We start from the raw sequence: 26395 nt of genomic DNA, 5'->3' as shown, positions 1-26395 counted from the left end.
GAGAGGTGAGTTGTTAAATGAGATCTCTATCTCCTTGCAAGGGTAATTGCCCACACTGTTACACGTCATGTACAGCAGGAACAGAGGCAACACTGTCGCAGTAATCAAACACTTAAGAATTCAACACCGCATCCCCCCAGGGTGTGAGTGCGTCCTAACCCCCCCACCCCCGACTCCTGTTCCCCACCTGGAGGGCTGCCCAGGAGGATGTTTTAATCCACTATGCTGTTTAGCCTGAGTAAGCAGATCTCGGGGAGTAGGTCATCAACCCATTCAGCCTGAATGACAACAGGACAACAGCACTCCTACTTCCTCTGCTGCTTCCTGCTTCTCCCTGACCCACTTCCTCTGCTGCTTCCTGTTTCTCCCTGGCCCACTTCCTCTGCTGCTTCCTGCTTCTCCCTGGCCCACTTCCTCTGCTGCTTCCTGCTTCTCCCTGGCCCACTTCCTCTGCTGCTTCCTGCTTCTCCCTGGCCCACTTCCTCTGCTGCTTCCTGCTTCTCCCTGGCCCACTTCCTCTGCTGCTTCCTGCTTCTCCCTGGCCCACTTCCTGCTCTGCTATTTTGGTGCTGGACAGTGAGATCCCTCACACACCTGGGAAGGAGGAGGCATGCAGTAGGATCTTCATCCTTGATTCATCCCTTAGGCATTGTGCCATTTCTTGTAAAACAAAAACAATTTTATTTGGTGTTGCATATGAAACTCACTGTGAGGAATTATGATGTCAGAAAATATAAGATGATTTTGGTTGTGACATTTGTTGTTTTGGTACATCGTGAAGAAAAGTCCAAGAAGGTGAAGGATAGACATTTTCTTTCAATGGGTACATAAAACAAAAACTGGAGAAACATTTAGTAGTTATACATTCTGTCGGTTCCTTGTTCCTTCAGTGTGAGATGTGTGAGGCCTGGCTACAATGTCAGCACAGTGTTGGTTTATTCTAGATCCTTCCGTGGAGCAGCCTCTACAAGATCCCCCCGAGCAGGGCGGGGAAGTCCTCCAGGAGCTGGGCTGGGTCTGGCAGGGCGGCTATCAGTCGTCCGTGGAACACCAGGACAGCCAGCACCACCGACCCCCCAAACAGGGTGAGCAGCCAGGGGGAGGAGAGGAGCCCCGAGGGGCTGGGGGCTGGTTCTGGTTCTTCCCTGGTCCTGAAGGGCCGGGCCACACGCTCCCACTGTGTGAGGATAGCCTGGCGGGCCCCGGCCCACTTCCCCGGCCCGGTCAGACGGTACTGGTATGGGGTGACGGGCCCCAGGAGAACCTCCAGACCCAGTCTGGGGTCAGTCAGCAGCAGCTTCAGCAGGCTGGGACGCACCCCCACCTGGAGGGATGAAACAAACATCCCATAATGTTGACCCACTATAAAACGATAGCCGTCAATGCTCCGCCTTTGTTTTCCCACTGACCTCCGTAGCGATGGAGTCCAGGTATGAGATGAAGTCCACCTGGAGGGCAGCCTGTTTGGGGCAGGGGTAGCTGGGGGCAGAGACAGACCCTGTTAGAGCGCCGAGCTAAAAGCGTCGTGGACCGAGCGAACCACCTCCTTTACTAGTCATCCTTTTTACCCCTTCATGTTTCTCTTCCTCTCGGTCTCTATTGCAGTCAGCATTAGGCGCTTTGGAGGAAGCTGGTGCAGCCCTGAGAAGAAATAAAGAGAGGGGGAAACGATATTTGAGATGTAACCAGTAGAGTATGACTGTGTATGTCTGTGTATTTATGTGTATGTATGTGTGTCTATGTCTGTGTGTCTGTGTGTGTATGTGTGTGTCTGCGTGTCTGTATGTGTGAGTGTCTGTGTGTGTGTATGTTTGTGTGTGTATATGTGTGTGTGTCTGTGTGTGTCTGTGTGTGTGTGTGTGTTGACCTGCTATGACTCGTGCAGCCCAACGCGCCTGCATCTCCACCAGCGGCATGATGGGCCCTTTGGTCTGGAACAACCCCATGACGGCCAGCGTGGGGCGCTCCAGAGACGGGGGGAACATACGCCTGAAAACACGACGCGGGACAAGGAAACAGAAACCAACGGTCAAACAGAGATCCTGATCACATGACGTTCCAGGATATCCTCGTCTGCTCTCGGTTCAATCGCATGGAAGGAGCTTGAAAATGTGTGTTTTCATCCAGAGAGTCTTGTGTATATAGTTTGTGAGGGTCCTGTGGATGTCCAGCCTGATGACATCTGACCTGTAGAGGCTCAGTTCTCCTCCAGACCCCTGGAACAGAGACGAGGGCAGGAAGGAGAAGGTTCCGCTGTAGCCGGTGCAGAACACCACGGCGTCAATGTTCTCCTCCGCGGTTCCGTCCTCAAACGTAACTCCGGAGCCCTGGAACCCCTGCAGGTTGGGCTTCATCACCAGCGCCCCCTGGAGGACACGTCCTGGAAGGTCGTCGTTGATCAGCGGCCTCCTGTCCAATAGCCTGGGAGACACAGGTAGGAGAGACGGGTGGGAGAGACAGGTAGGAGAGACAGGTAGGAGAGACAGGTGGGAGAGACAGGTAGGAGAGACAGGTGGGAGAGACAGGTGGGAGAGACAGGTAGGAAAGACAGGTAGGAGAGACAGGTGGGAGAGACAGGTAGGAGAGACAGGTAGGAGAGACAAGTTGGATTGACAGGTAGGAGAAATAGGTAGGAGAGAAAAAGCATTGGTAATTGAAGCACCAAATGACTGTATGGTGGCAGAACTGTGTCTGGTCTGTAGCTGTGTGTCTGTAGGATGAAGCACCTGTGTGTGGTCTGTAGCTGTGTGTCTGTAGGATGAAGCACCTGTGTGTGGTCTGTAGCTGTGTGTCTGTAGGATGAAGCACCTGTGTGTGGTCTGTAGCTGTGTGTCTGTAGGATGAAGCACCTGTGTGTGGTCTGTAGCTGTGTGTCTGTAGGATGAAGCACCTGTGTGTGGTCTGTAGCTGTGTGTCTGTAGGATGAAGCACCTGTGTGTGGTCTGTAGCTGTGTGTCTGTAGGATGAAGCACCTGTGTGTGGTCTGTAGCTGTGTGTCTGCAGCATGAAGCACCTGTGTGTGGTCTGTAGCTGTGTGTCTGTAGGATGAAGCACCTGTGTGTGGTCTGTAGCTGTGTGTCTGTAGGATGAAGCACCTGTGTGTGGTCTGTAGCTGTGTGTCTGTAGGATGAAGCACCTGTGTGTGGTCTGTAGCTGTGTGTCTGCAGCATGAAGCACCTGTGTGTGGTCTGTAGCTGTGTGTCTGTAGGATGAAGCACCTGTGTGTGGTCTGTAGCTGTGTGTCTGTAGGATGAAGCACCTGTGTGTGGTCTGTAGCTGTGTGTCTGTAGGATGAAGCACCTGTGTGTGGTCTGTAGCTGTGTGTCTGTAGGATGAAGCACCTGTGTGTGGTCTGTAGCTGTGTGTCTGCAGCATGAAGCACCTGTGTGTGGTCTGCAGCATGAAGCACCTGTGTGTGGGCTGCAGGCCGTACAGCCTGTGGTCGTATCTGTGGTTGAGGTCTCTCTCGGCGGCCCAGTTGACCAGAGCCCTGGGCAGGAGGAGGGTCAGCAGGGCGTTCTTCCTGGTAATGGCCGTCATGTCCAGGGGAAGACCACGGTCGGACATGCGACTGATCACCCAGGCTCCCTTTCGTGTGCTCAAGAATGTCTGAGGGGGGGGAAATTAAATCTCATGAGCCGGATAAACAGGAAGTGTTGGTAGATGGTAAGATGTTGGTCAGCAGCAACACGGTGGCCAGATTTGAAATGGTTTCCTCCGACAGTCGTCCCTACCTTCTCTGCGGATCGGCTGATCTCCACGGCGATGTCTCCTCCAGAGTTCCCGATGCCAACCACCAGCACTCTCTTCCCTCGGAGGGCTTGAGCATCCTTGTACTCCCAGCTGTGGCAGCAGCTCCCCTGGAACGTGTCGTGACCTGGAGGACAACACGGAAACACACGTTAACACGCCGCACGCTTCCTCGTCGACAAGACGCGGAGCTGAGAGGAGTGTGGGGAACAAGCAGGGGGACCTGGGAAGTCCTTGAGGGGGGATATGGGGTGTGTGTAGTGGCCGGAACACACTAGAACCCCGTCAAACGCGTGTCTCTCCTCCTGTCCCTCCCTGTCTTCAGTCACCACCTCCCACTGCCCAGAATGAGTGAAGTCTGGCCTCTGTCTCACACTCTGCACTGTGGTCTGTCAAAACACACACACACACACACACACACACACACACAGCAACACCCTCACACACTAGAAAAACTAAGAATCACATAAAAACAAGCACACAGGAAAATGTGAGGAAACAAAGACACACAAACAAACACACAGAACACACATGCAGTACACCTGCACAAACGCACTACATGAGGATCTGTCCAAACTGTTTGGATTCCAGCACAGACAGAAAAGGAGAGAGGGTTGACCTGGAAACGGATGTGTCGCAGGAGGTCAAAGTGCTCAGAGTAGAGTCTGAAGTACTGCAGCAACTGGGAGTGCTTCATGTAGTTAGGGTAGTGATCAGGCATGGGGAAGTCACTGAAGCACATCATCTCCTTGGAGGTGTTCACGACCAGGGAGCGATAGATGCTGGAGCGTTCCGGCTCCGCTCTCTCCTGTGGACACAGGAACATCCGATCAGACACAGGGAGGCAAGACTTTGACGGTTGTCGCTGGTCTTGTGTGATGTAATGATGTTATATTCTGTGGTGTCTGAATTCTCTGGGCCTTCAGAGATGCAGTTGTGATCCACTGAAGCAGGCTCCAGTCTCTCAGGCTCCTCTCAGAGCTCACCTTGAACCTCCACAGTCCTCCGATGTCATCGCTGGACTCGAAGCACACAGGCTCCAGGCCCTCCTCCAGACAGGACTTGATGCAGGCCAGACCTGAGCTCCCGCCTCCGATCACTGCCACGCGACGACTCATCCTGTCTGCCTGCCTGTCTGCCTGTCTGTCTGTCTGTCTGTCTGTCTGTCTGCCTGTCTGCCTGCCTGTCTGCCTGCCTGTCTGTCTGTCTGTCTGTCTGTCTGTCTGTCTGCCTGTCTGTCTGTCTGTCTTTCTGTCTGTCTGTCTGCCTGTCTGTCTTTCTGTCTTTCTGTCTTTCTGTCTGTCTGCCTGCCTGTCTGCCTGTCTGCCTGTCTGCCTGTCTGCCTGTCTGTCTGCCTGCCTGTCTGTCTGTCTGTCTGTCTGTCTGTCTGTCTGTCTGTCTGTCTGTCTGTCTGTCTGACTGCCTGTCTGTCTGTCTTTCTGTCTGTCTGTCTGTCTGTCTGTCTGTCTGTCTGTCTGTCTGTCTGTCTGCTTGCTTGCTTGCCTGCCTGTCTGGGTTAGCGGGAAGCTAAGACCGCTGGATAGAACACAGCCAGGGAGAGCAAAGGGAAGATCCGTCAGCCATTACAGTGAGTTGAGCTATAAAAAAAACAAACATTGACCCAGTGAGACAAGGCAACTCACCAAACTGCATGGACAGTGCTGTAATTGTTGATTTGATTTCAAACTACTAGTATTTCATTCCTAACTTGCTGATCCTGCTTGTTTTCACCTCTTGCTGGGGCCTCTGCCTCGGCATTGCCTGAGCTAGCTGACGCTGACGTAGAAAATCCTGAAAACTAGCAGAAAGAAGCCTGTTGCGCAACTCTCAGTCTGCCTCGGGGGAGGAACTTTGATCTGCGGCCGTCTGAAGAGGAGGGGGAGGATCCCCCGCGTCTGTCTGGGATCCTCTGATAGCAGCTAGACTCACTCACTGTCCTCTACAGATCATACACGTTTGGGGTTAGATTAAGCATTGTTTTAGACGACTGAAGCATGTTTATTGATTATTCATTGACAGAGGATGGATTTCCGTGAACTATATTCCACATCAAGGGGTTCAGGGGGGTAGGGAAGGGACGATCACCTTGCTTAACCCCTTACTTTAGTATTCATTAACTAAAAGGTCTAAAAGCCTGCCAGCTTTTGGCCACGACAAAACTCTGCTGTTGCTCTGTAATTATGAACACTGGGACATCACTAGGCATTGATGGAACATGCTACTGTGGTCGATTCCAGCTTCAGAAGAACAACAGGCTTGAAAAGTCTGTCTCTTCACAAACTGAAATGACTCACGTGTTGTTCAGGCAGAGGAAGATCTTTTGCTATGAGATCATGAACCAGTTTGTAAAACACTGGACACATCTTCACAGAAGGGCACACACATTTATGATTAAAATATTTTATTCACGATGCAAAAGGTTAAAGATGGTGAATCATACACATTCATAAGGTGATGTGACAAAATTAGTCTCATTCTCCACAATCGGCACTAACAGATGATTGATTGATTGATATTGAGGCTACAGAGGACAGAAGAAGCGATCATAAACAACATAATAATCGGATACAGGAGATTTGGTGCTTTCTCTTCGATTCATGAAAACTGTCTGAGAGGCAGTAGAGTGTGATGGGATCGAGGAAGGTTTGGGGTGAACTTGAGATCATATCCTGCCTCTGCATCCTGTGGGAGGGTCTTCTCCTGGTCCGGACCGCGTCACACGCTCAGAGGTCGGATGGAGGCGAGGAGGGAGACGAGGAGGGAGGGGGGGTGGCGGTGGACGTAGTAGGCAGCACCTCCCCCCACCGCGGCAGTCAGACTGAGCTTGAACAGACGACCAAGCCAGGAACTTTCCGGCTTATCCACCTGGGGGGGTGAAAGGGGATGTCAGTCAGAACTACCGGTAACATTTTACATTTACATTTAGTAATTTAGCAGACCCTCTTATCCAGAGCGACTTCCACTAATATACAGTGGTTACTTACAGTAACTTCACCTTACATTTCCCCCGAGAAAAGGACACAACGTCATTTTGCACGGCCGGGAATCAAACCGGAAACCTTCTGATTAATAGCCCAATTCCCCAACCGCTCAGCCATCTGACCCCCCCCCCCCACACACACACCTTGATAACTGACCCGTCGGATCACAAAACTGCGGTGGACCCACCTGTCTGGTCTTCAGAGGCTGGTACATGCGATCATTCTGGGTGAGAATAGCCTGGCGAGCTCCGGCCCATCTCCCAGGGCCCGTCAGGCGGTACTGGTAGGCGGACACGGGCCCCCACAGGATGTGCTTGAAGAGCGGATAGTCTGTGAAGAGCAGCCGGAGCAGGCTGGGTCTCACCCCCGCCTCCCCAGCGATGTCATCCATGTAGGAGACGAAATCCACGTGCAGAGGAGTCAGCTTGGACAGAACGAAGCTGTTGGGAGGACAGCGAGATCAGATCAGAGGATATCGTGTGGGTGGTTGTAACCTAGGATAGATTGGATTAGTCGTCTTTGTAATCAAGTGTTTGTGGACACTCACTTCTTGTCCATGTCTTTGGTGTCACTCTCAACTGACTTTAACATAGCCTGGCTAGACGGCAGTTTCTTGAGCCCTGTGGAACAAAAGCAAACGGAACAGCTGAGAGGAAACGCCACAATAGCCAGCCAACAAGTCAACATTGCTAGCCAGCAAGCTAGCCAGTCGACCAGCCCAACATCCAGCTTCAGGCTACCTTTGAAGACGCGTGCCACCCAGCGAGCCTGCATCTCAGCCTGGGGCATGATGGCCCCCAGGGCATGGATGAACCCCACCACGGCCAGGGTGTTGTGCTCCAGGGCGGGGGGAAACACGTGTTTGTACAGCGCCACCCGGTGGCCGGACATCTGCAGCACGTTTCGCGGCAGGAAGGAGAAGTCGTAGTTGTATCCCGTGGCAAACACAACCACGTCCACCTGCGAAGAGCGAAACCCCACGGGTTACCGACGACACGGCTGTACGTTCATACGAGGAGAGGTTTAGATGTCTCCGTGACGGTTCGGACCTTGTCCGCCACGCTCCCGTCTTCGAAGACGACGCTGGAGCCGACAAACTCCTTCACGTTGGGTTTGATCACCACGCTGCCCGCCAGGATCTTGTGAGGGAGCTCGTCATTTATCACCGGGATCTGACTGAAGAGCCTGGGGAGGGGGGGAGGGAGAGGGGGAGGGAGGAGGGGAGGGAGAGGGGGAGGGAGGGAGGAGGGGAGGGAGAGGGGGAGGGAGGAGGGGAGGGAGAGGGGGAGGGAGGGAGGAGGGGAGGGAGAGGGGGAGGGAGGAGGGGAGGGAGGAGGGAGAGGGGGAGGGAGGGAGGAGGGAGGAGGGGAGGGAGGAGGGAGAGGGGGAGGGAGGGAGGAGGGGAGGGAGAGGGGGAGGGAGGGAGGTGGGGAGGGAGAGGGGGAGGGAGGGAGGGGAGGGAGGGAGAGGGGGAGGGAGGGAGGGAGAGGGGGAGGGAGGGAGGAGGGGAGGGAGGGAGGGAGAGGGGGAGGAGGGGAGGGAGGAGGGAGAGGGGGAGGGAGGGAGGAGGGGAGGGAGAGGGGGAGGGAGGGAGGAGGGGAGGGAGAGGGGGAGGGAGGGAGGAGGGGAGGGAGGGAGAGGGGGAGGGAGGGAGGGAGAGGGGGAGGGAGGGAGGGAGGGAGGGAGGAGGGGAGGGAGGGAGGAGGGGAGGGAGGGAGGGAGAGGGGGAGGGAGGGAGGGGGGACCGAGGGGGGCACCAACACCAGTCATCAGCCAGATGTATCGCTGGATCAATAGGACCACAATGGGGGAGCGAGGAGGGTCAATGCAGGACAGGAGAGACATCGACCGCAGCAGACAGGCGAGTGATGCTCTGCTGGCTCACGACACAGCGCAAGCACAGACACAGGCAGGCAGACAGACAGACAGACAGACAGACAGACAGGCAGGCAGGCAGGCAGGCAGGCAGGCAGGCAGGCAGGCAGGCAGAGCGCAAGCACAATACAGTCTGATGTAGCGGATGGAGCACGCGCTTAATCAGGGTGTTCATTCATTTCTACTGTTAAGAGGGGAACTGCTGAACATCTGATTTCAGGGAGAGAGACAGAGACAGAGACAGACGCAGGCAGGCAGACAGGCAGGCAGACAGGCAGGCAGGCAGGCAGGCAGGCAGGCAGGCAGGCAGGCAGGCAGGCAGGCAGGCAGGCAGGCAGGCAGGCAGGCAGGCAGGCAGGTCCTCACCTGTGTTTGGGCTTGAGGGCGTACGTGGTGTGGTCATACATGGCGTTGAGCATCCTCTCTCCAAGCCAGTTAAGGAATCTCATTGGCAGCACCTGGAAGAGGATGTGGACGAACCTGGTGTTGTAGTTCATGTCCACGGGCAGCCCGTTGTCCGACACCTGGCGTAACACCCAGGCTCCTCGCCGGGTGCTCAGGTACACCTGGACATCCCAACAACAGTTTCCCATCACACATTTTCATGTAGTCATTTAGCAGACGCTCTTATCCAGAGTGACTTACAGTAAGTACAGGGACATTCCCCAGAGGCAAGGACACAATGTCATTTTGCACGACTGGGAATCGATCCGGCAACCTTCTGATTACTAGACCGATTCCCTAACCGCTCAGCCATCTGACTCCCATCACACCTCACTATGTGGAACCCAGTCACGTCAATTTGTGGAACGAAGACAGGTCTAACTAACTAGGTCAGAGAACGAAAATATTCTAATTTTCAGTAAAACATCTTTGGGGGGGATTCTCACCTCACGAGTGAGATGTTTGACTTGTGACAGACAAAAAAAAAAGTATATTTTATAATCAGTGTGTGTTTATACAAGCACATATGATGAAGACCTCTGACCTGTTCTGCCACTCGGCTGGTCTCCACGGCGATGTCGCTTCCTGAGTTTCCAATGCCAACCACCACCACCCTCTTGCCCTTCATGTCATCAGGCTCCTTGTAGTCCCAGCTGTGGCTGTACTTCCCCTCAAACGCCTCGATCCCTGACACACACACACACACACACATTGGAGTTCCCATTTTCACAGTGCTGGACTCCTGGACATGGTATTCTTAGTTGGTCAGAGTTGTGTGGTCAGGGTGGGTGTCAAGTCACCTGGGAACTCTCCGAGAGGCAGGTGTGGGGAGGTGTAGTGACCAGAGCAGACGATGACTGCGTCAAACACGTGTCTCTCCTCCACCCCCTCCCTGCTCGCCGTCACCACCTCCCACTGGCCTGAGCGGCTGAAGTTTGAACTCTGTCTCACACTCCGCACCGTGGTCTGCAACACACACACACACACACAGACACACACACACACACCGACACACACACACACACAGACACACACACACACACACACAGACACACACACACAGACACACACACAGACACACAGACACACACACACAGACACACACACACACACACAGACACACACACACACACACACACACAGACACACACACAGACACACACACACACACAGACACACACAGACACACACACACAGACACACACACAGACACACAGACGCACACACACAGACACACACACAGACACACACACACAGACACACACAGACACACACACACAGACACACACACAGACACACAGACACACACACACAGACACACACACAGACACACACACAGACACACACACACACACAGACACACACACAGACACACACACACACACACACACACACACACACAGACACACACAGACACACACACACACAACAGCATGTCAACTGAGAGGGCTGTTCCCCAGCAGCTCCACTGTCTCCTCGCTCCGTCTGTCTACCTGGAAACGGATGCGTTGCAGCAGTTTGAAGGTCTCCGCGTACAGCCTGAAGTACTGCAGGATGCGTGAGTGGTGCATGTAGTTGGGGTAGTCTGCGGGGATGGGGAAGTCGCTGAAACATATCATCTCCTTGGAGGTGTTGATGGTGAGGGAGCGGTAGATGTTGGCCCTCTTGGGCTCGGAGACTTCCTGTTTGGACGACAGGACGACACGGTGAGCCCCTGCCACTGCCGTGACCGTTACCGTGGGTACAGGTCAAAATAAATTCCGGCATCTTCACTAAAAATGAGAAAGACGATGTGGATTTCGGTGCAGAAATCACGCCATCCCGCCCTTCTCTACTGTGGAGATAGTGATCCCCATCTCACCTTGAACCTCCACAGTCCTCCGATGTCGTCGCTGGACTCAAAGCACACAGGCTCCAGGCCCTCCTCCAGACAGGACTTGATGCTGGCCAGACCAGAGGGCCCAGCCCCGATGACAGCCACCCTACGCACCATGCTGGATCTGAGGAGGAAGCGTCACCCTGGGATAGGGGGATGGACCCAAACACATGTTCAAACCAGATATCCACCCTTGGAAACTGTTGTGGATTAAGAAGTTTGCTCTCCTCAGAAGGATTCTCAAAAATAGAGTCAAGGTGGCTTGATGGTTTATTCAACGTCAGTTGTGCATGGTAGGTTCAAAAAGCAAGATTCACATTTCTCTGGACATCTCGTTATATATACAGATCCCCCTTCCTGCATGATACCATGTCACAACCTTCTAGAAAGTTCTAGAAGGTTTCTTCCCACAGTTCAGTCAAGGCCAACCTGTACATAACAGCCCCAAACATGCATGCGCATTTCTTCTCAAACCCCAGTTCACTCCAGATCTCAATCTCAACATACACAACCACTTGAACAGTCATCCATCTACAATCTCCCCTTCTCTGGCTTCTGCTCTATGGGTTTCTCCCCCGAAACAAGACCCCTTGTTTACACAATGATTTATTTAAGAGAATGTGATTATAGTGAACACATACCAGATAAGTTATGGGTTAGTTGGGCCAGAACAGTACAGTAGGCCTAGATTCTAATGCGAGCGCACTACACAATGGCTGTGTAGAGCGCGTGTGGAGAGGGAGGGGGAAGAAGGTGAGGAAGAGGTAGAGAGGAAGAGGCTTCTATAGTAACAATGATGACGATCAAGGGCAACTGACCTAACGATGGTTAAGTTAAATCATTTGTAAAATACAATCAAACATCAACAATTAAATCACAACATGCCAATATGTCACAAGTAAGAAATATTGCAAATCGCAGTTACTTTTGTCGGTTTGAAGAACGGACTCAATGGTTCGTTATGTCCAACGAATAGAAAACGGAATCTTTCGTCAAAGTTCTGGGCGCAAAGTGAATGTGCAGGTTATGAGTAATAGACGAGAGTGTGCACCTTCAGTTAATCCTACAAACAAGTGGGCGTGATTGTACGTTTGGGGGTTTTATACTCCAAAGAACAGGGGTTATCCATTTGAAGGTGACCTCTCTCATTGGTCAGTTACTTCCCACCTGGGCGTCGTCCTGGGATCTGCCCAGAGGTGTGAAGTGGCTTTTAGCTTTGAGTTCCGTTATCTCAAATGTCCATGGAATGCTTAAACTTCAGAATATAACAATACAACGTTCATTACTGGTTTTTTTTGTATGATACAATTATTTTGATACCAAGATTGACTGATTTAACTACCTGAAGGGGACTTGAAATCAAACATCAATTAAACAACGTTCTAGGTAAATGAGAAAAACACACATTATAACACATCGACTACTGTCATTGAATGAGTGTCCATGAGCCATGTAGTCCTTGAGAATATGTTTGTAAATCCACACAAGTTCCTCCTTGTAAATCCTTTAGTCTGATACTGTGGGCCCGTGTGGCCTCGGATCCTGACATGCCGGGTCAGGAGCCCCCCCAGCCCTCAACACTCATTCCGGTCTGAGCTTGTTCTCACAGTGTAGCACATACACCTTAGGCCAAGATTCTCCTCTAGGGCCTGCCGCCTGGACCCTGACTATCCCCTGCCTAATAATCAAGGAACCACGACAAAACGTACTAGAGTATTTATCTTGAGACCACGAGGAACTGGGTGATCCTAACGTGTCAAACACACGACAAGGAACTGACGAAGACTAAGCGAGAGAGGAACCAAAGACCACAGGGAACAAACATGAACTCAAGCTGGTGCAAGCAATTACATATGTTTCTGTTGACTTCTCAAAACTGTTACCTGGATAAATATTCATGTAGCAATGACATAATATGTATTACTTTTCTTTTGCAGAATAACAAATACTCACACCAGCAAAATAACGTGTAAAATCTCAGCTCTCTTACAATGTTAAGTCTCGATATTTAAACCTAAAGATTTCAGAGTAGAATTGAATATTGAGGGAGTGTTACCTTAGTCCTGGCAGATGAAACTGAGGAGTCAGTCTCTCGGGGGACCAGCCTTATTTAAGATCTGCCTTGTGGTTTAATCATCTCTAAATTCTATCAATCTGAGTTTGCGTCAGCCAAAAAGCTTGACAGTGCAAGTGTGTCTCCTTCTAGACATCCACTCAATTCCATCTCTCTCTCTCTCTGTCTCTCTCTCTCACACATACACACACACACACACGCACGCTTAACCCTTAACTTACCTCAGGTGGAAAGGTACCCTTTGGTTTAGTCTTAAAAAGTCAGGTGAGATTTTAAGTCCCCGAAAGTCAGACGCATCACTGATGACATCATCATTGATGAGATTCCTTGTGTTTCGTGTCAATGAACCAATCAGCTATAGTGTTGCACTTTGCTCTAATCTAATCAGTTTCTTCTCCTCACGGTCAGGCCCCACGGGTGACATGAGGACCAGGGCTGCAGTGTTGACCACTTGATTTCAGAAGCGTCATCTGGTAAATGGATAGTAGAACACAGGACTCAGCACACGGGAACATTGATATCAAACTGTTGTGATACTGTGAGAGAAGATGATTTACCAGTGATGTATACTAATCGTAATCTTTAGTAAAACGTTTACTGAAATCTTAAATCACAGAACCCACCAATGAAACAGCACAAATTGTGGACTTTCTTCATTCATTCTTTTTATTAAAAGATACCCCATAACAGTGTAATAATTCTAGAGTAAACCTCAAGAAAAAAACTGATACATGTGCTGACATATACAAGCAATTCAAAGAACGTGATTTGCCGTATTCCAATGACCATATATTTACATATATTTGACACCACGATTAATATTAAGTGTTATACAATAGACACGCAAGCTACTCTAAATTAAGTTATTTTTTCAAGAGCACATAGCAGGTGTTCATGGGGTGAAGCCTTGATGGATCAGCAGTGGTTGACTGTACAGAAGGCGTGACGAGTTGGCAGGCGTGGGTTGAACAACTGATCAGGTGCCTGAAACAGAGACCCATTTCACCGCTACACGGACGTTTGAAAAAGATTTACTGAACCATAGTGACATGGTCGATGTTTGTCCGGCAATAAGTGACATTTGCCGTATTGCTGAGATCAAACCAAACCCTCTTCCTTTTGGTCTCAAATCTAGACAACAGGCTTCAACCAGCTGAGTCTAACATACTGCAGATGTAACCGGGAAGCTCTTGCTGTGAGGGTAACCTAGCAGCTCCTGGTAGAACTACCCAGTTACAAAGAAAACATAGTTAGTGTTTCATACCAGTGAAACAATCAAACAATCAGTTATAGAGTTGTGGTGCACTTTGCTGTAATTTAATCACTCCCTTGCCTGTGTGGTCAGTCAGACGACCACCAAGCTGGTCTGAACAGTGTGAACTATAGCGTATGGCTATAAGGAGTCCAGGAAGCATTGTGACAGCTTAGCCCATTGGTTCAATCAATGATTCAATCAGGACTCAGACACAGGATTATTGCAAATGGAAGAAACAGCGTGGAGGCGGGGCTGGAAACAGTCATGTGATGCATCTCCACATTGCGGAGTGTCACCCCGCATGCCTTGACACGCAAGTCTGGAGCTGACCTCACCACGTACGTTTAAGGAGACAGTTCACAAACATCTACAGATTATGTACAAGCCTAGGGGTTGCTACGGACAACGATGAATCTGGGTCCGACCAATCAGAGGTGAGGGTGTTTGTGGGTGATGCAGTTGGCGGGGGGGGGGCAGTAGGATAGAAGCTACATCCAAAGTGCTGATTGGGACTACAGTCTAAGTGTCTAAGTGATTTGAGAGCGAGGGGGGGGGGGGGGGAGAGGATGGGGAATGGAGAGCAGGGTGTAATTAGAAGAAGGGAGAGAGAGGGGAGAGAGAGAGAGGGGGGAAACCAGAGAGACAGAGAGAGGGATAATAAGCTGCTCTTCCATATCTCATCAGAGTGGGGGACTTTTGAGTGGGTGGCCCACTTAGCAGAGGAGGGCCAAAGATGGAGGATGTTAGACACAAGGGGGCATGAGGGTTCTAGGGAACAGACAGCTCGTGGGGTACTGCTGGGAGGGGGCGGAGCCAGCTAGTGGGGTACTGCTGGGAGGGGGCGGAGCCAGCTAGTGGGGTACTGCTGGGAGGGGGCGGAGCCAGCAAGTGGGGTACTGCTGGGAGGGGGCAGAGCCAGTCTCATCGTGACGTTGTTGGAGATTACCGACCAGTTGAACATGAGAGAACATTAACGTGAGGACATGCAGGTTAAGTTAGACACACATTCATGGGAAGAAAAAGAAAACCAGGCAGGTAAACAGAGAACTAACACTGACATGCACACAAACAGACAAGTGGGGTCAAATTCCCTGGCCTATGACGCATTTCAAAACATCTACAGCTCCTCCCCTACACCTCATATCTTCTGCATGAGCTTAGCAGCACATTTCCCCCCAGAAGTTCATTCCCGGGTTTACAACTTTGGTCCTCAACCCTGGTGTTGCATAAACGACCAGTCAGCCAACGTCCAGGAAGTTGTTCAGTGGGGCGGGGCTAGGTGGGATGTGGAGGCGGAGTCATAGGTGATGTGTGTGTGTGTGTGTAGGGGGGGGAACAGGCTCTTGTGAAACGAAAACTGCATGTCTCTGTCGTACCGGTAAAAACTTCAGCTGCTCTCCTAGGTCGTCCTGCTTATGGGTCACCCACTTTAGCAAGCGCCTGCTCCTGAAATCCTTCACACACCGTGATGAACAGTCTTCACTGTGGGGGAAAATAGACCATGAAGCTTAAGTGAATCGAAAGTAAACCATTACATGAATGGATCCTTATTAAAAAAAAGAACCCGTTTGGCCCTACAGACTCTGAAAGTGCTCTCCTAATTATCCAGCATAATATCATTACATTCCCCTCGGAGAAAAGGGAAACTAGAAGATCTCTTCTTCTCCTTAATACTCACTCACGCACACATTCTCTCTCTCTTTCTCTCTTGATTCATATCCCCAATTCTTTCCAAACATCAAAAGGATAAAACAGGGGAGAGTTCTCTCCTCCCACGTAATCCTCCATAGCTCCCAGTAGGGAAGTATTGAGGGCAATACCTCCCCCAGGCTGCCATAACAAGCTCATTCCCTTCTACCTCCCCCCCCCCCCCCCCCCACACACACACACATACCCACACACACCCCCACACACACAACTGTATCTTCTATAGGCGCTAAATGCAATGGCAATGACGTTCAGAGGAGAGTTTGTATAGCGGGGGTGTGACGTTTCATGGTTCCGGGCCTATCATCTTCAGTCACTGTTCTCCGAGGGAGCATCTTTGATCTCTGATTGGTCGGTAGCGGCCTTCCTCTTCCTCAGCAAACAGCGGCGAGTGACAGGACGCCGTCCGTACGACAGCTAGGGGCCGGCCCCGACGCCCTCCTCCAGGCCCCTCCCTCCCAGAAGCCCTTGCAGGCCCAGCGGAGACACCCAGAGCAGCTCTACCAGGTTGTACTGCCCGTAGCCCATGATGAACCCAAACAGCACGTCTGTGACGTTGTGGCGCCCGAGCAGCACCCGGCTGAAGCCCACCAGGCCGGCCCACAGCACCACCAGCACCCGCAGGGGGGCGGCCAGGACCAGGTGGGCCAGCACGAAGCGCCCGCACATGGCGGCGCGCGTGGCGTGGCCCGACGGGAAAGAGTAGCGGTCCACGGAAAAGGTGGCGAACATGTCCATGCGGTTGTGGGAGGGGCGTCGGCGACGGACCACAGCCTTGACCACGCCCACCAGGACCACGTCGAGCAGCAGGGCTGTGGAGGGGGGCATGGGGGGGGGGGGCACGGGGGTTAGAAACGCAGAGTAAAGACATTTACAAGACATTACATTTGGTCATTTAGCAGACGCACTTATCCAGAGCGACTTACAGTAAGTACAGGGACATTACCCCGAGGCAAGTAGGGTGAGGTGCCTTGCCCAAGGGCACAACGTCCTTTGAGCACGACAGGGAATCGAACCGGGAACCTTCTGATTACTAGCCTGATCCCCCTAACTGCTCATCCACCTGACTCACACACACATCTGTTTTTCCTGCGTAGATAAAAGACACGTTTGGAAGACTGTTTGATGTGGCTGCTGGCGTGGGGGCAGGTGCAGGCAGTGAGCAGAGTCTGGGTCTTTGTGATGACATCAGACACCACAGAGCACCACCCGCTTGGCATACACCGGAACACCCACCTACTCCACAGGCACACAGACACGTTTGGTTCTAACGCCCGCCTACTCCACAGGCACACAGACACGTTGGGTTCTAACACCCACCTACTCCACAGGCACACAGACACGTTTGGTTCTAACGCCCGCCTACTCCACAGGCACACAGACACGTTGGGTTCTAACACCCACCTACTCCACAGGCACACAGACACGTTTGGTTCTAACACCCACCTACTCCACAGGCACACAGACACGTTTGGTTCTAACGCCCGCCTACTCCACAGGCACACAGACACGTTGGGTTCTAACACCCACCTACTCCACAGGCACACAGACACGTTTGGTTCTAACGCCCGCCTACTCCACAGGCACACAGACACGTTGGGTTCTAACACCCACCTACTCCACAGGCACACAGACACGTTTGGTTCTAACACCCACCTACTCCACAGGCACACAGACACGTTTGGTTCTAACGCCCACCTACTCCACAGGCACACAGACACGTTGGGTTCTAACACCCACCTACTCCACAGGCACACAGACACGTTTGGTTCTAACACCCACCTACTCCACAGGCACACAGACACGTTTGGTTCTAACGCCCGCCTACGCCCGCACACAGGTGATGAGGAGCAGCCTTTGAAGTGAGGAGAGAATGAGCAGAGAGAGAGCAGAGAGAGCACAGAGAGAGCACAGAGCACACAGAGAGAGAGTGCAGAGAGAGAGAGGGCTGCAGTACTTTCATTCCAGTGGTGATATTATACTACACTGTAATGGATCAGCTGGCATTGGCTCTCCTCTCCTCTCCACCCTTCTCCTCTCCTCTCCACCCTCTCCTGTCCTCTCCACCCTCTCCTGTCCTCTCCACCCTCTCCTCTCCTCTCCACCCTCTCCTCTCCTCTCCACCCTTCTCCTCTCCTCTCCACCCTCTCCTGTCCTCTCCACCCTTCTCCTCTCCTCTCCACCCTTCTCCTCTCCACCCTCTCCTGTCCTCTCCACCCTTCTCCTCTCCTCTCCACCCTTCTCCTCTCCTCTCCACCCTTCTCCTCTCCTCTCCACCCTCTCCTGTCCTCTCCACCCTCTCCTGTCCTCTCCACCCTTCTCCTCTCCTCTCCACCCTTCTCCTCTCCTCTCCACCCTTCTCCTCTCCTCTCCACCCTCTCCTGTCCTCTCCACCCTTCTCCTCTCCCCTCTGAAACACAGCTGGCCGAGCATCACATAGCTTCAAACAGATTATCTGATCTACAGGACTGCCAAACTAGCCTGCCCTTATGAATAGGAGAATAAAGACTAGAGACCTGTAAAGCAGTCAGGAATATTTAATGCAGCTATTGTATGTTGCAGCTATTATATGTTGTTTGGAATATGCATTAGCATAATCAATCAACGGTCTGTATTTACAGTTCAAACTGCACAGTATCCACATCCTTTTATGATGCACAATAACAACTGTAAACTTCATGGACGGACTATTCAACTCGGTCTGAACCCTCAGTCCAGGCCTGGGCTACAACCTTCACTGCTGTGGTCTTGGCTGCTGTGGCTTCAGGTGACCAGGAGCCTGTCCTACTCTGCTTCGGACTCAAGGCAACAGATGACACTCTCTCTCTCTGTGTCTCTGTTGTCTCTTGATACAACTGGAAAATGTGTGTGAAAAAAACTGTATTTTGTTTTGTTCAACAAACATTTCAATTCAACTATTAAGTTAAGCAAGCTATTCATCCACCTTGCAAAATGCGATAAGGGCACTATTTAGCATAGTTGTAGGCTAAGTACCCCAAAAAACTTTAACGAGTTCACTGAACCATAGCTTGCCTCGCTTGGAAAATGTGTTTGTGTGTGTGTGTTACACGCTGTATCGACCAGCTGTGATCAGACTGCATTGACAGCCCCTCCCACTTCATGCACCAAAAGGAAACCTTGCGAGCTAAGCCTGGTTGATGTGACGTGATCCAGGTGTTGAACACGGCCTCTTTAACGAGCGTGCGGGGGTGGAGCTGGGGTCCCCCTTAAACGTCACAGGCCAAGCTATCCATCGACCCTGACTCACGCGGTGAATCTCACCGTCTAAACTCTGCACCTTTTGCGCACTCGAGATGAAACGTCATACGTGGCACGTGGTGGACGTGTACATTGACGTGTGGCCCAAAAAAAAGGCGAGTCGGAAAGTAAGATAAACGGGACACAAAGATAGCGTTGCCTGTGTTCTGTGTCGTGTCTCAGCCTGAGAGTAAAGGTCGGAGCTCTCGAGGCTGTGGCCGCTGTCGTCCCCTCAGGAGGGCAGGTTGTCGGGGAGGAGAGAGGCAGAGAGGGCGATACACCCCTGGAGGGGGGGGATGGAGGACAGGAGACACAGAAAGGGAAGATGACAGATGAGCCTCTGGGTGAAATGGAGCGAGCGCCACAGCAGTGAATGGGGAGGGAGGGAGGGAGGGAGGGAGAGAGAGGGGGAGACATAGAGCAGCCTGTGAAGGGAGAGGTGAAGTGTGTGTTTTACTATAAAAGGTAAGGAAGGTGAGGGCGGTGGAGGGATGAATATTTGGGACAAAGAGGCTGTGCATCTCAGTGGTCTCTCTCTCTCCCTCTAAACTGATTTCATGACACTGTCTAGGTGAAAGCGGAGCGCTATAAATGCCGTCTCTGTTGTGAGGCAGAGGGAATTAAGCAGTTCTCTCACGTCAGTGCAGCAGGAAGAATGAGAGAACTGGACAAAGACCGCGGAGATGCAATGATCGCTCAAAAACCAACAATATTAAAGACGTGGTTACCCATGAGCAGGTTGAGCATCACTTCTTGCCCAGCGGGACTGTCGCTTTTGTAGAGGCAGTATCCGGTCCCAATCAGCCAAGGAATACCGTGTCCCGAGATCTCGATCAGTTTCATCAACGGACGAACACTGCCCCACGACGATTCCTCGCAAGCACACACTCCCAGGCGCTTCGAAAGCCACAGGTCGATAGCTAGAAGGGAGCTCAGAGCAATCCCAACGAAAGACGGATTGAGCCGCATACAGTCCTCTTCAGGCATAACTTGAGCTCCGGTTGAAGATGTTGAAGAACCGGAGCCACGGCGCCGGGTAGGGCTTTCCGACGCCCGGAGACGAGCTGTGGCTGGGTCTGAGCCCTGACGCGGAAGGAGGTTAGGCGGAGGTGTTCGGTTTAGCGACATGAATTCGTAGCGCCCATTAGTACTACTCAAAGGGCTTCCACCGCTTCGACCGGCATTTTTTGCTTTCGGAGACGGCATTTTATTATTATTATTTTGTTAGGACGGGTTGGTGTAATCCAAATCGGTTGCAGTAAGACGTTGTCAGCGATATAAGTAAATGATGTCGTTCTCCCTACCGCATCGCTTTACAGGTGACAAACGCTGTCACGTCGGAGACCGCTGCTTCAAGCAACGCCATCTTTGATGTTCGCAGCGCAAAGCACAGTGGGAAGCTGCTCCGCTGACACTATGCTGGGGCAGATCACGTGACGGTGAGTGAAGTTAGAGGGGGAAGCGAGAGGGGAATGTTGAATTATAAAAACGTCAGGTTATTGAAACCAGGAACAAAGAAAAAAAACGGTATTTTGTTTTGTTTTGTTCAACAAACATTTCAATTCAACCATTTAGTTAATCAGGCTATTCATCCACCTTGCAAAATGCTATAAGGGCACTATTTAGCATACTTGTAGGCTAAGTACCCACAAACACTTTAACAAGTTCACTGAACCATAGCTTGGGTACTTTACTCAATAACATTTTTAACTGAGGTTGAGGCCAAATTACTCCTCAGTCACATGTATTTAATGTAAAATGTGTGTATATATAATATTACTTGATTGATTACGTAACAGCTCCTCCCCCGCGCACATCCGTTTACAAAGCCACCAAAATTCGGTGTTCAGTCTGTGCTCTCGCCTTTGCTTTGGCGAATCGCGGATCGAGGACTGCAACCATGCCCGGAATCCTCCTGGGGGACGTGCTCCCAAACTTTGAAGCCAACACAACCGTCGGCAAAATCAAATTCCATGACTTCCTTGGAACCTCGTGAGTGCACCTGAACGTCTTTAATCAGTATCGAATGTATTTTGCAACATCAAATAGATTTAAAGCAGCGCTAGCCTGACGGAGTATAAACATGCGACCCCTTGTGGTTAAACGACACGTGCAATCAAATGTGAAATGGGACAGAATCCAAATAGTCTTTAGGCTATCCTAATTGTGGACTACCAATTACTGATAAGATAATTTCGCAGTCGCATACGGTTACCCATGGATTTTACCAAAAGTCTTCGAAAAGTCTTTCCTCAATGCAGAGTGCACCTTGGGATATGCACATGAAGGTTTTTTTTTTTTGTTTTTGTTACATTACCAAACATTGGCACTAAAACATGCTATTGAATCGGCTTGCTTTTCAGTTGGGTCGTGAAAGCAACGGAAGAACAAGGCTAGCTTTGTTTAAAACCGCTGATCTGTTTGTGTCTTTGTGCGTTCGTGTATGCGTTTCTGTTTTGTGTGTTTGAAAAGTTGCACATTTTCCCTAGACTACTTGGCACCTAGAACCACAAAGTATTATTTTAATTGACCCTCAGAGAGACTGGGAGGGAGAGAGGGAGATGGAGGGTTACATGCAGAACAAATACCATACAGGCTTTAGTTAGACAAAAGGCACGTCTTGTTATTTGTCTGACAGCACTTCCAAAAGGGTTTGTTGTAAAAGTTCAGTAAGATATGATGGCCTACTTAATGTCCAACCCCGTGTTCATTGGTCATGTGGTAGGAAGAAAACAGGCACTAGTTGGGGGAGGTTAGCTTGATCTCTTGCGATGTATAACTCATTGCAACACCATAGGCAGCTCAAGGAATGTGCGATGCATCTGTTTCCTGCTTCAGGCTTGAGTAATGCTGCAGACCCTCACTTCCTCTTCCAGACCCTGTGGCTGATTGAGACTGAGGCCGTATCCATCACTTAGGATCAGGTGGTGTGTGTGTGTGTGTGTGTGTGGGGGGGGGGGGGGGGGGGGGAGGAGGAGAGCGCTGTACATAAACTGTAATTTATTTTCAGAGCACATTTTTGAAATGGCACAATGGTACAATCCTGTTAGTGCAGCATGAGGTCAGTGGTCTAGCAACCTATTGTTTCAACTTGGCCAGTTTGATACTGATCAACGTGGAGGACCTTTCTACGCAGCCTGGTCTCTGAAACACAAGTTGTCCTGGTTCATCACCCTGTTGTTGTAACGGGAGAACCACAGGGAGTGGTCCAAACACTTTGTTATCAGCCACCGTTCTGGCTGTTTAGCTTCCTCTTCTGTTGCAACACCTGCCTCCCTGGCCTTCGTCCAGGTAACGCGATTCTTCCAAGCGCTTCTGATCGTCCTGGTTCCAGACCTCCAGAGGGGAGAGACGAGACATCCAGGCCTGGGAGATGCCTCCTGGGAGCCGTTCATGGGAGCCGTTTCCTTCCCTCGTGACTGATGAGGCTTGTTGCAACATGGGGCTCCTGCTGTCTAATACATTTTCATTTAGCACTTATCGAGAGCGACTTGCATTAAGTACAGGGACATTCCCTCGAGGCAACCTTCAGATTACTAGCCCAATTCCCTAACCGCTCAGCCACCTGACTCCTAACAGGCGAGGGACGGCAGACATCCGCATGTGTTTCAGATTGAGCGGAGCGGAGGGATGAATGCGTGTCGGTCCGTGTCTTTGGCCTCCCATCCCACGGTCCTCTGAGCCCCCATGTGCTCTCTCCTACAGCTGCACGCGCTCGCAGCCAGACTGCAGCTGTTTCAGTCCCAGGGATTTCTGTTCAGGCATTTCCTCCACTGAGACTCACTATTCAGTCCTCCCCCTCCCTCCTTTACTCACCCAATCCCCCCCTAAACATTCTAAGCACTAATCTCCTTTTTGTCCCCCTTTCTCTTCATTCCTCTCCTCCCCCCCCCCCCCCCCCCCCAGATGGGGTATCCTGTTCTCTCATCCTCGGGACTTCACCCCCGTGTGCACCACTGAGATGGCCTGCGCCGCCAAGATCAGCGACCAGTTCAAGAAGCGCGACGTGAAGATGATCGCCCTCTCCATCGACAGCGTCGAGGATCACCGCACGTGGAGCGAGGTCCTCTGCGTGCACACGCACACACACACACACACACACACTCTCTTTGAGATGCCACGTCATCCCAGGGCTGCGGCTCAACACAGACAGATTCCCCCAGTTTTTCCATACTGCACACGTCATACATGTTTTTCACAGTGGCGTTTCTGTATTAACATGATGTTGAAGAGTGAAGTTATCGTCTCTCTCGCCCCCTGCAGGAGGGATGATATAAGGGCAGTGGCTCTCGTGGCCAATCATGAGGTAGACGCTCCCTAAAACACACTAGGCACACGGTGCCATATCATTGGCTACAGCTAGGTTGCTTGGTTACGGCTGCCGCCCCCCCTACAACTCAGCCAAAGTCCCAGGGCAGGCCTTGTGTGATTGGACAAAAAAAATACCCCCCCCCCTCCCCCCTCGAAATTCTAAACCAGCTATCTGGGAAATAGACTTCTGTCCTTGAGTCTAGATTTGAAATTCATGAGCTGCAGTAAAATCATGTCAGAATTGGGGAAACTCAGGCACAGACTATTGCAGCACTATTGCACACACACACACAGTCTGACCCCCTGTGACAAGAAACAAAGCCCGCTTCCCACAAAAGGAGCCGCTTCCTCTGTCTCTGTTGCTGTAGCTGTTGATGGGGAAGGCGTCCCTTCCCCGGCTCTGTCGCCCTCTACAGTTATTCCATCTGCAGTCTCACCTCCCATCCCTGGGGAAGGGAAGGTTCTGGGAAAGTGCTTAGTCATGGTGTGGCTCCCTGGACCTGCTGTAGGTCAGTTAGAACTGCACTTGCTGCCTCTCAACTCAAGGTCCTGCTGAGAGCGGAGCTACTTGTAAAGCAGAGGGAAAAGGATAAGCTTGTCTTGTCAGTGTTCATGGTCAACCCCCCCCCCCCCCCCACCCCTCCCTCGGTCGACTGTGAATGCAAACACCGACCAGGAACTGCTTCATAAACTGTATTTAGTCATTCAGCAGACGCTCTCACTGTGGAGCATGTCAGGATCCCCTGTCATGTGAGGGGATACTGGGGATAAAGACTGCCTCGTACCCTCAACCCCTCCTCTCCTGTGTTTTAGGATGTGATGGCGTTCCACGCCAACAAGGCTGGCACTCCTCTGCCCTTCCCCATCATCGCTGACGACAAGCGGGAACTGTCTGTGCTACTGGGCATGCTGGACCCTGATGAGCTGGACAAGGATGGGCTCCCCCTCACCGCCCGCTGTGTGAGGGTCTCACACACACACGCGCGCGCGCGCACACACCTCACTGTTTGTAGTGCGAGTAACCTCTCTCCTCTGGCTCCGCCCCCAGGTGTTTGTGATTGGCCCAGACAAGAAGCTGAAGCTGTCCATCCTCTACCCCGCCACGACGGGACGCAACTTTGACGAGATCCTCCGGGCCATCGACTCTCTGCAGCTGACCGCCCAGAAGAAGGTCGCCACACCCGTCGACTGGAAGGTACACACACAAACACACACACACACACACACACACAGTGATGTTAGTTAAAAAGCTGTGCTTGATGTTTGTTAATCCCCTCTCCTTTTCTCCCCCTCCCAGCCCGGTGACAAGGTCATGGTCATCCCCTCCCTGTCAGACGCTGAAGCCGCCTCCCTCTTCCCTAACGGTGTGACCACCAAAGAGGTGCCTTCTGGGAAGAAATACCTGCGCTACACTCAGCCCTGAGGAAGACGGTAGTGATGTCACTTCCTCTACACGGTCCAGTTTGGGGCCCTGTCAATGTAGTCTAAGGGGACCCTGTAATTTCCTGGTTGTAGTTCTCAGTCCTGATGGGTGTATTCTTCTTCTGGTTGTCTAGATGCATCCAGTCATCATGTAGGAGGTCTTGACTCGCTAACCACGACATTGTCTGTGTACAGTGCCTTAACTTTACTGCAATAAAAACCTTCATGCAAGGCTGTTTAACTACGGTGTTGGAACATTTATTACAGTTGCGATGCACATGGTGCCTATAGAAAGTACCTAAAGTAAGCAGTCGTGATTTGGTGTTGCTGTAACTGAAGGAGGGAGTGGAAGAACGCATGAGTATTGAACCTTTGTACCATAAGCAGGTTATTGAGTTAGGTGTCAAAGTCAAACTTTTAGCTGATAAGACCATTTTCTGTCTGTGGACTGTTCTCATGCAATGCCATATTCTGCCAGCAGGGGGCGGCACCCTGCCATTCATGGGATAAATCATCCAACAGAACGAGCAACAAAAGCTTGAATTTTGAGGACTCGGGCCACCCAATACTTGTGTGAATGCTGATCAGACAGTTATTTAGGTTGGCCCCGGGGGGGGGGGGGGGACCTGAACCTGAACATCGGTTACTGTTACAGCAAGAAGACGAGCACAAACTGAAACCACGGTCAGGGTGTTGCTTACTGCCTATAGTTCTTCAAACCCTCTGAGGTTTGTGTAGCACGCACACACACACACACACAATGTGGCCTGGAATTTCTTTGTGGAATTTGAAGGTCAGAGATGGAATAAGGGGATTCCCTCTGTGATGGAGTGAGCACAGACCATTCTGTGGAAAGGGGGGAGGGGGGGGGGGGAAATGTGTGGAACGCCTTTGAGCACACAGATGGCACCCCCATCCCCCCCCCCCCCCTCCAGGCTAGGGATCAGGGTCAAATCAAATATAATGTATTTTCAAGTCATGAGATTAGCAACCACCAAGGGCTATCCGTATTCAGTATTGAATCCTTGCATGGTGTGTGTGTGTGCTTCTTACCTTGCATGTCCAATGGGTGGCACTAGTGCTACAGTCGTGCCCCCCACACACACACACACACATCACAGTCCAAACTGGTGTTGAGACGCACTGCAGAAGTGGTCGAACAAGTTACAAACAATTCCTAGCTTTTCTTTTTAAGGAGATAGAGAACTGACGTGTAGAGAGCCCGTTCTGTCACAGGAAGCTCGATAGTCCTTTCACCCCCTCTCTGCCTAAACACACTCGTGCGCACACACATACACACACTACAGGAGGGCAGCAGGAGAGCTGGTCTAAACAAGCTCTTCAAGAAACAGAGAGAATGTTTATATTTTCGCAGCATCTCCAGTCAGAAGAGAACTGACATACCACTGGCCTTTCTCACGTTTTTTGTACTCAAACGGTGG

At 51.4% G+C, this 26395-nt stretch overlaps 4 protein-coding genes across 6 annotated transcripts; 1 reads left to right on the top strand and 3 right to left on the bottom strand.

Moving 5' to 3' along the window:
* Window positions 1–796: 796 nt before the first annotated feature.
* LOC146254346 (flavin-containing monooxygenase 5) lies at window positions 797–4917 on the bottom strand. Of its 2 annotated transcripts, none has more exons than XM_084676330.1 (10): window positions 4737–4917; window positions 4370–4558; window positions 3974–4139; window positions 3735–3877; window positions 3383–3609; window positions 2188–2421; window positions 1868–1989; window positions 1569–1641; window positions 1410–1479; window positions 797–1324 (listed from the first exon to the last, which is right to left on the bottom strand). In XM_084676330.1, exons 1-10 carry the CDS (start codon window positions 4866–4868, stop codon window positions 965–967), a joined length of 1716 nt encoding a protein of 571 aa, XP_084532456.1. In that variant the 5' UTR covers window positions 4869–4917; the 3' UTR covers window positions 797–964. The 2 variants fall into 2 exon arrangements, with proteins under 2 accessions (XP_084532456.1, XP_084532457.1); XM_084676331.1 differs by having other exon boundaries at window positions 3410–3609.
* Window positions 4918–6185: 1268 nt separating this feature from the next.
* LOC146254345 (flavin-containing monooxygenase 5-like) lies at window positions 6186–11063 on the bottom strand. The gene is made up of 10 exons (XM_084675916.1): window positions 10912–11063; window positions 10544–10732; window positions 9851–10016; window positions 9595–9737; window positions 8973–9172; window positions 7781–7916; window positions 7472–7691; window positions 7279–7351; window positions 6919–7171; window positions 6186–6615 (listed from the first exon to the last, which is right to left on the bottom strand). Exons 1-10 carry the CDS (start codon window positions 11041–11043, stop codon window positions 6466–6468), a joined length of 1662 nt encoding a protein of 553 aa, XP_084532042.1. The 5' UTR covers window positions 11044–11063; the 3' UTR covers window positions 6186–6465.
* A 2577-nt stretch (window positions 11064–13640) lies between these two features.
* plpp6 (phospholipid phosphatase 6) lies at window positions 13641–20620 on the bottom strand. Its single transcript, XM_084675839.1, has 2 exons — window positions 19949–20620; window positions 13641–16774 (listed from the first exon to the last, which is right to left on the bottom strand). Exons 1-2 carry the CDS (start codon window positions 20424–20426, stop codon window positions 16380–16382), a joined length of 873 nt encoding a protein of 290 aa, XP_084531965.1. The 5' UTR covers window positions 20427–20620; the 3' UTR covers window positions 13641–16379.
* A 427-nt stretch (window positions 20621–21047) lies between these two features.
* On the top strand, window positions 21048–25194 carry prdx6 (peroxiredoxin 6). Of its 2 annotated transcripts, XM_084675841.1 has the most exons (6): window positions 21048–21212; window positions 23127–23283; window positions 24345–24491; window positions 24580–24726; window positions 24829–24962; window positions 25088–25194. In XM_084675841.1, exons 1-5 carry the CDS (start codon window positions 21121–21123, stop codon window positions 24952–24954), a joined length of 669 nt encoding a protein of 222 aa, XP_084531967.1. In that variant the 5' UTR covers window positions 21048–21120; the 3' UTR covers window positions 24955–24962; window positions 25088–25194. The 2 variants fall into 2 exon arrangements, with proteins under 2 accessions (XP_084531967.1, XP_084531966.1); XM_084675840.1 differs by having other exon boundaries at window positions 21049–21212; window positions 24829–25194.
* Window positions 25195–26395: the final 1201 nt, after the last annotated feature.

The sequence above is a fragment of the Hypomesus nipponensis genome, chromosome 16 (genome assembly GCF_054491055.1).
Source record: "Hypomesus nipponensis isolate SF chromosome 16, ASM5449105v1, whole genome shotgun sequence".
Lineage (NCBI taxonomy): Eukaryota > Metazoa > Chordata > Actinopteri > Osmeriformes > Osmeridae > Hypomesus > Hypomesus nipponensis.
Note: the sequence above shows the minus strand (reverse complement) of the source record. Positions and strands in the feature narration are given on the sequence as shown.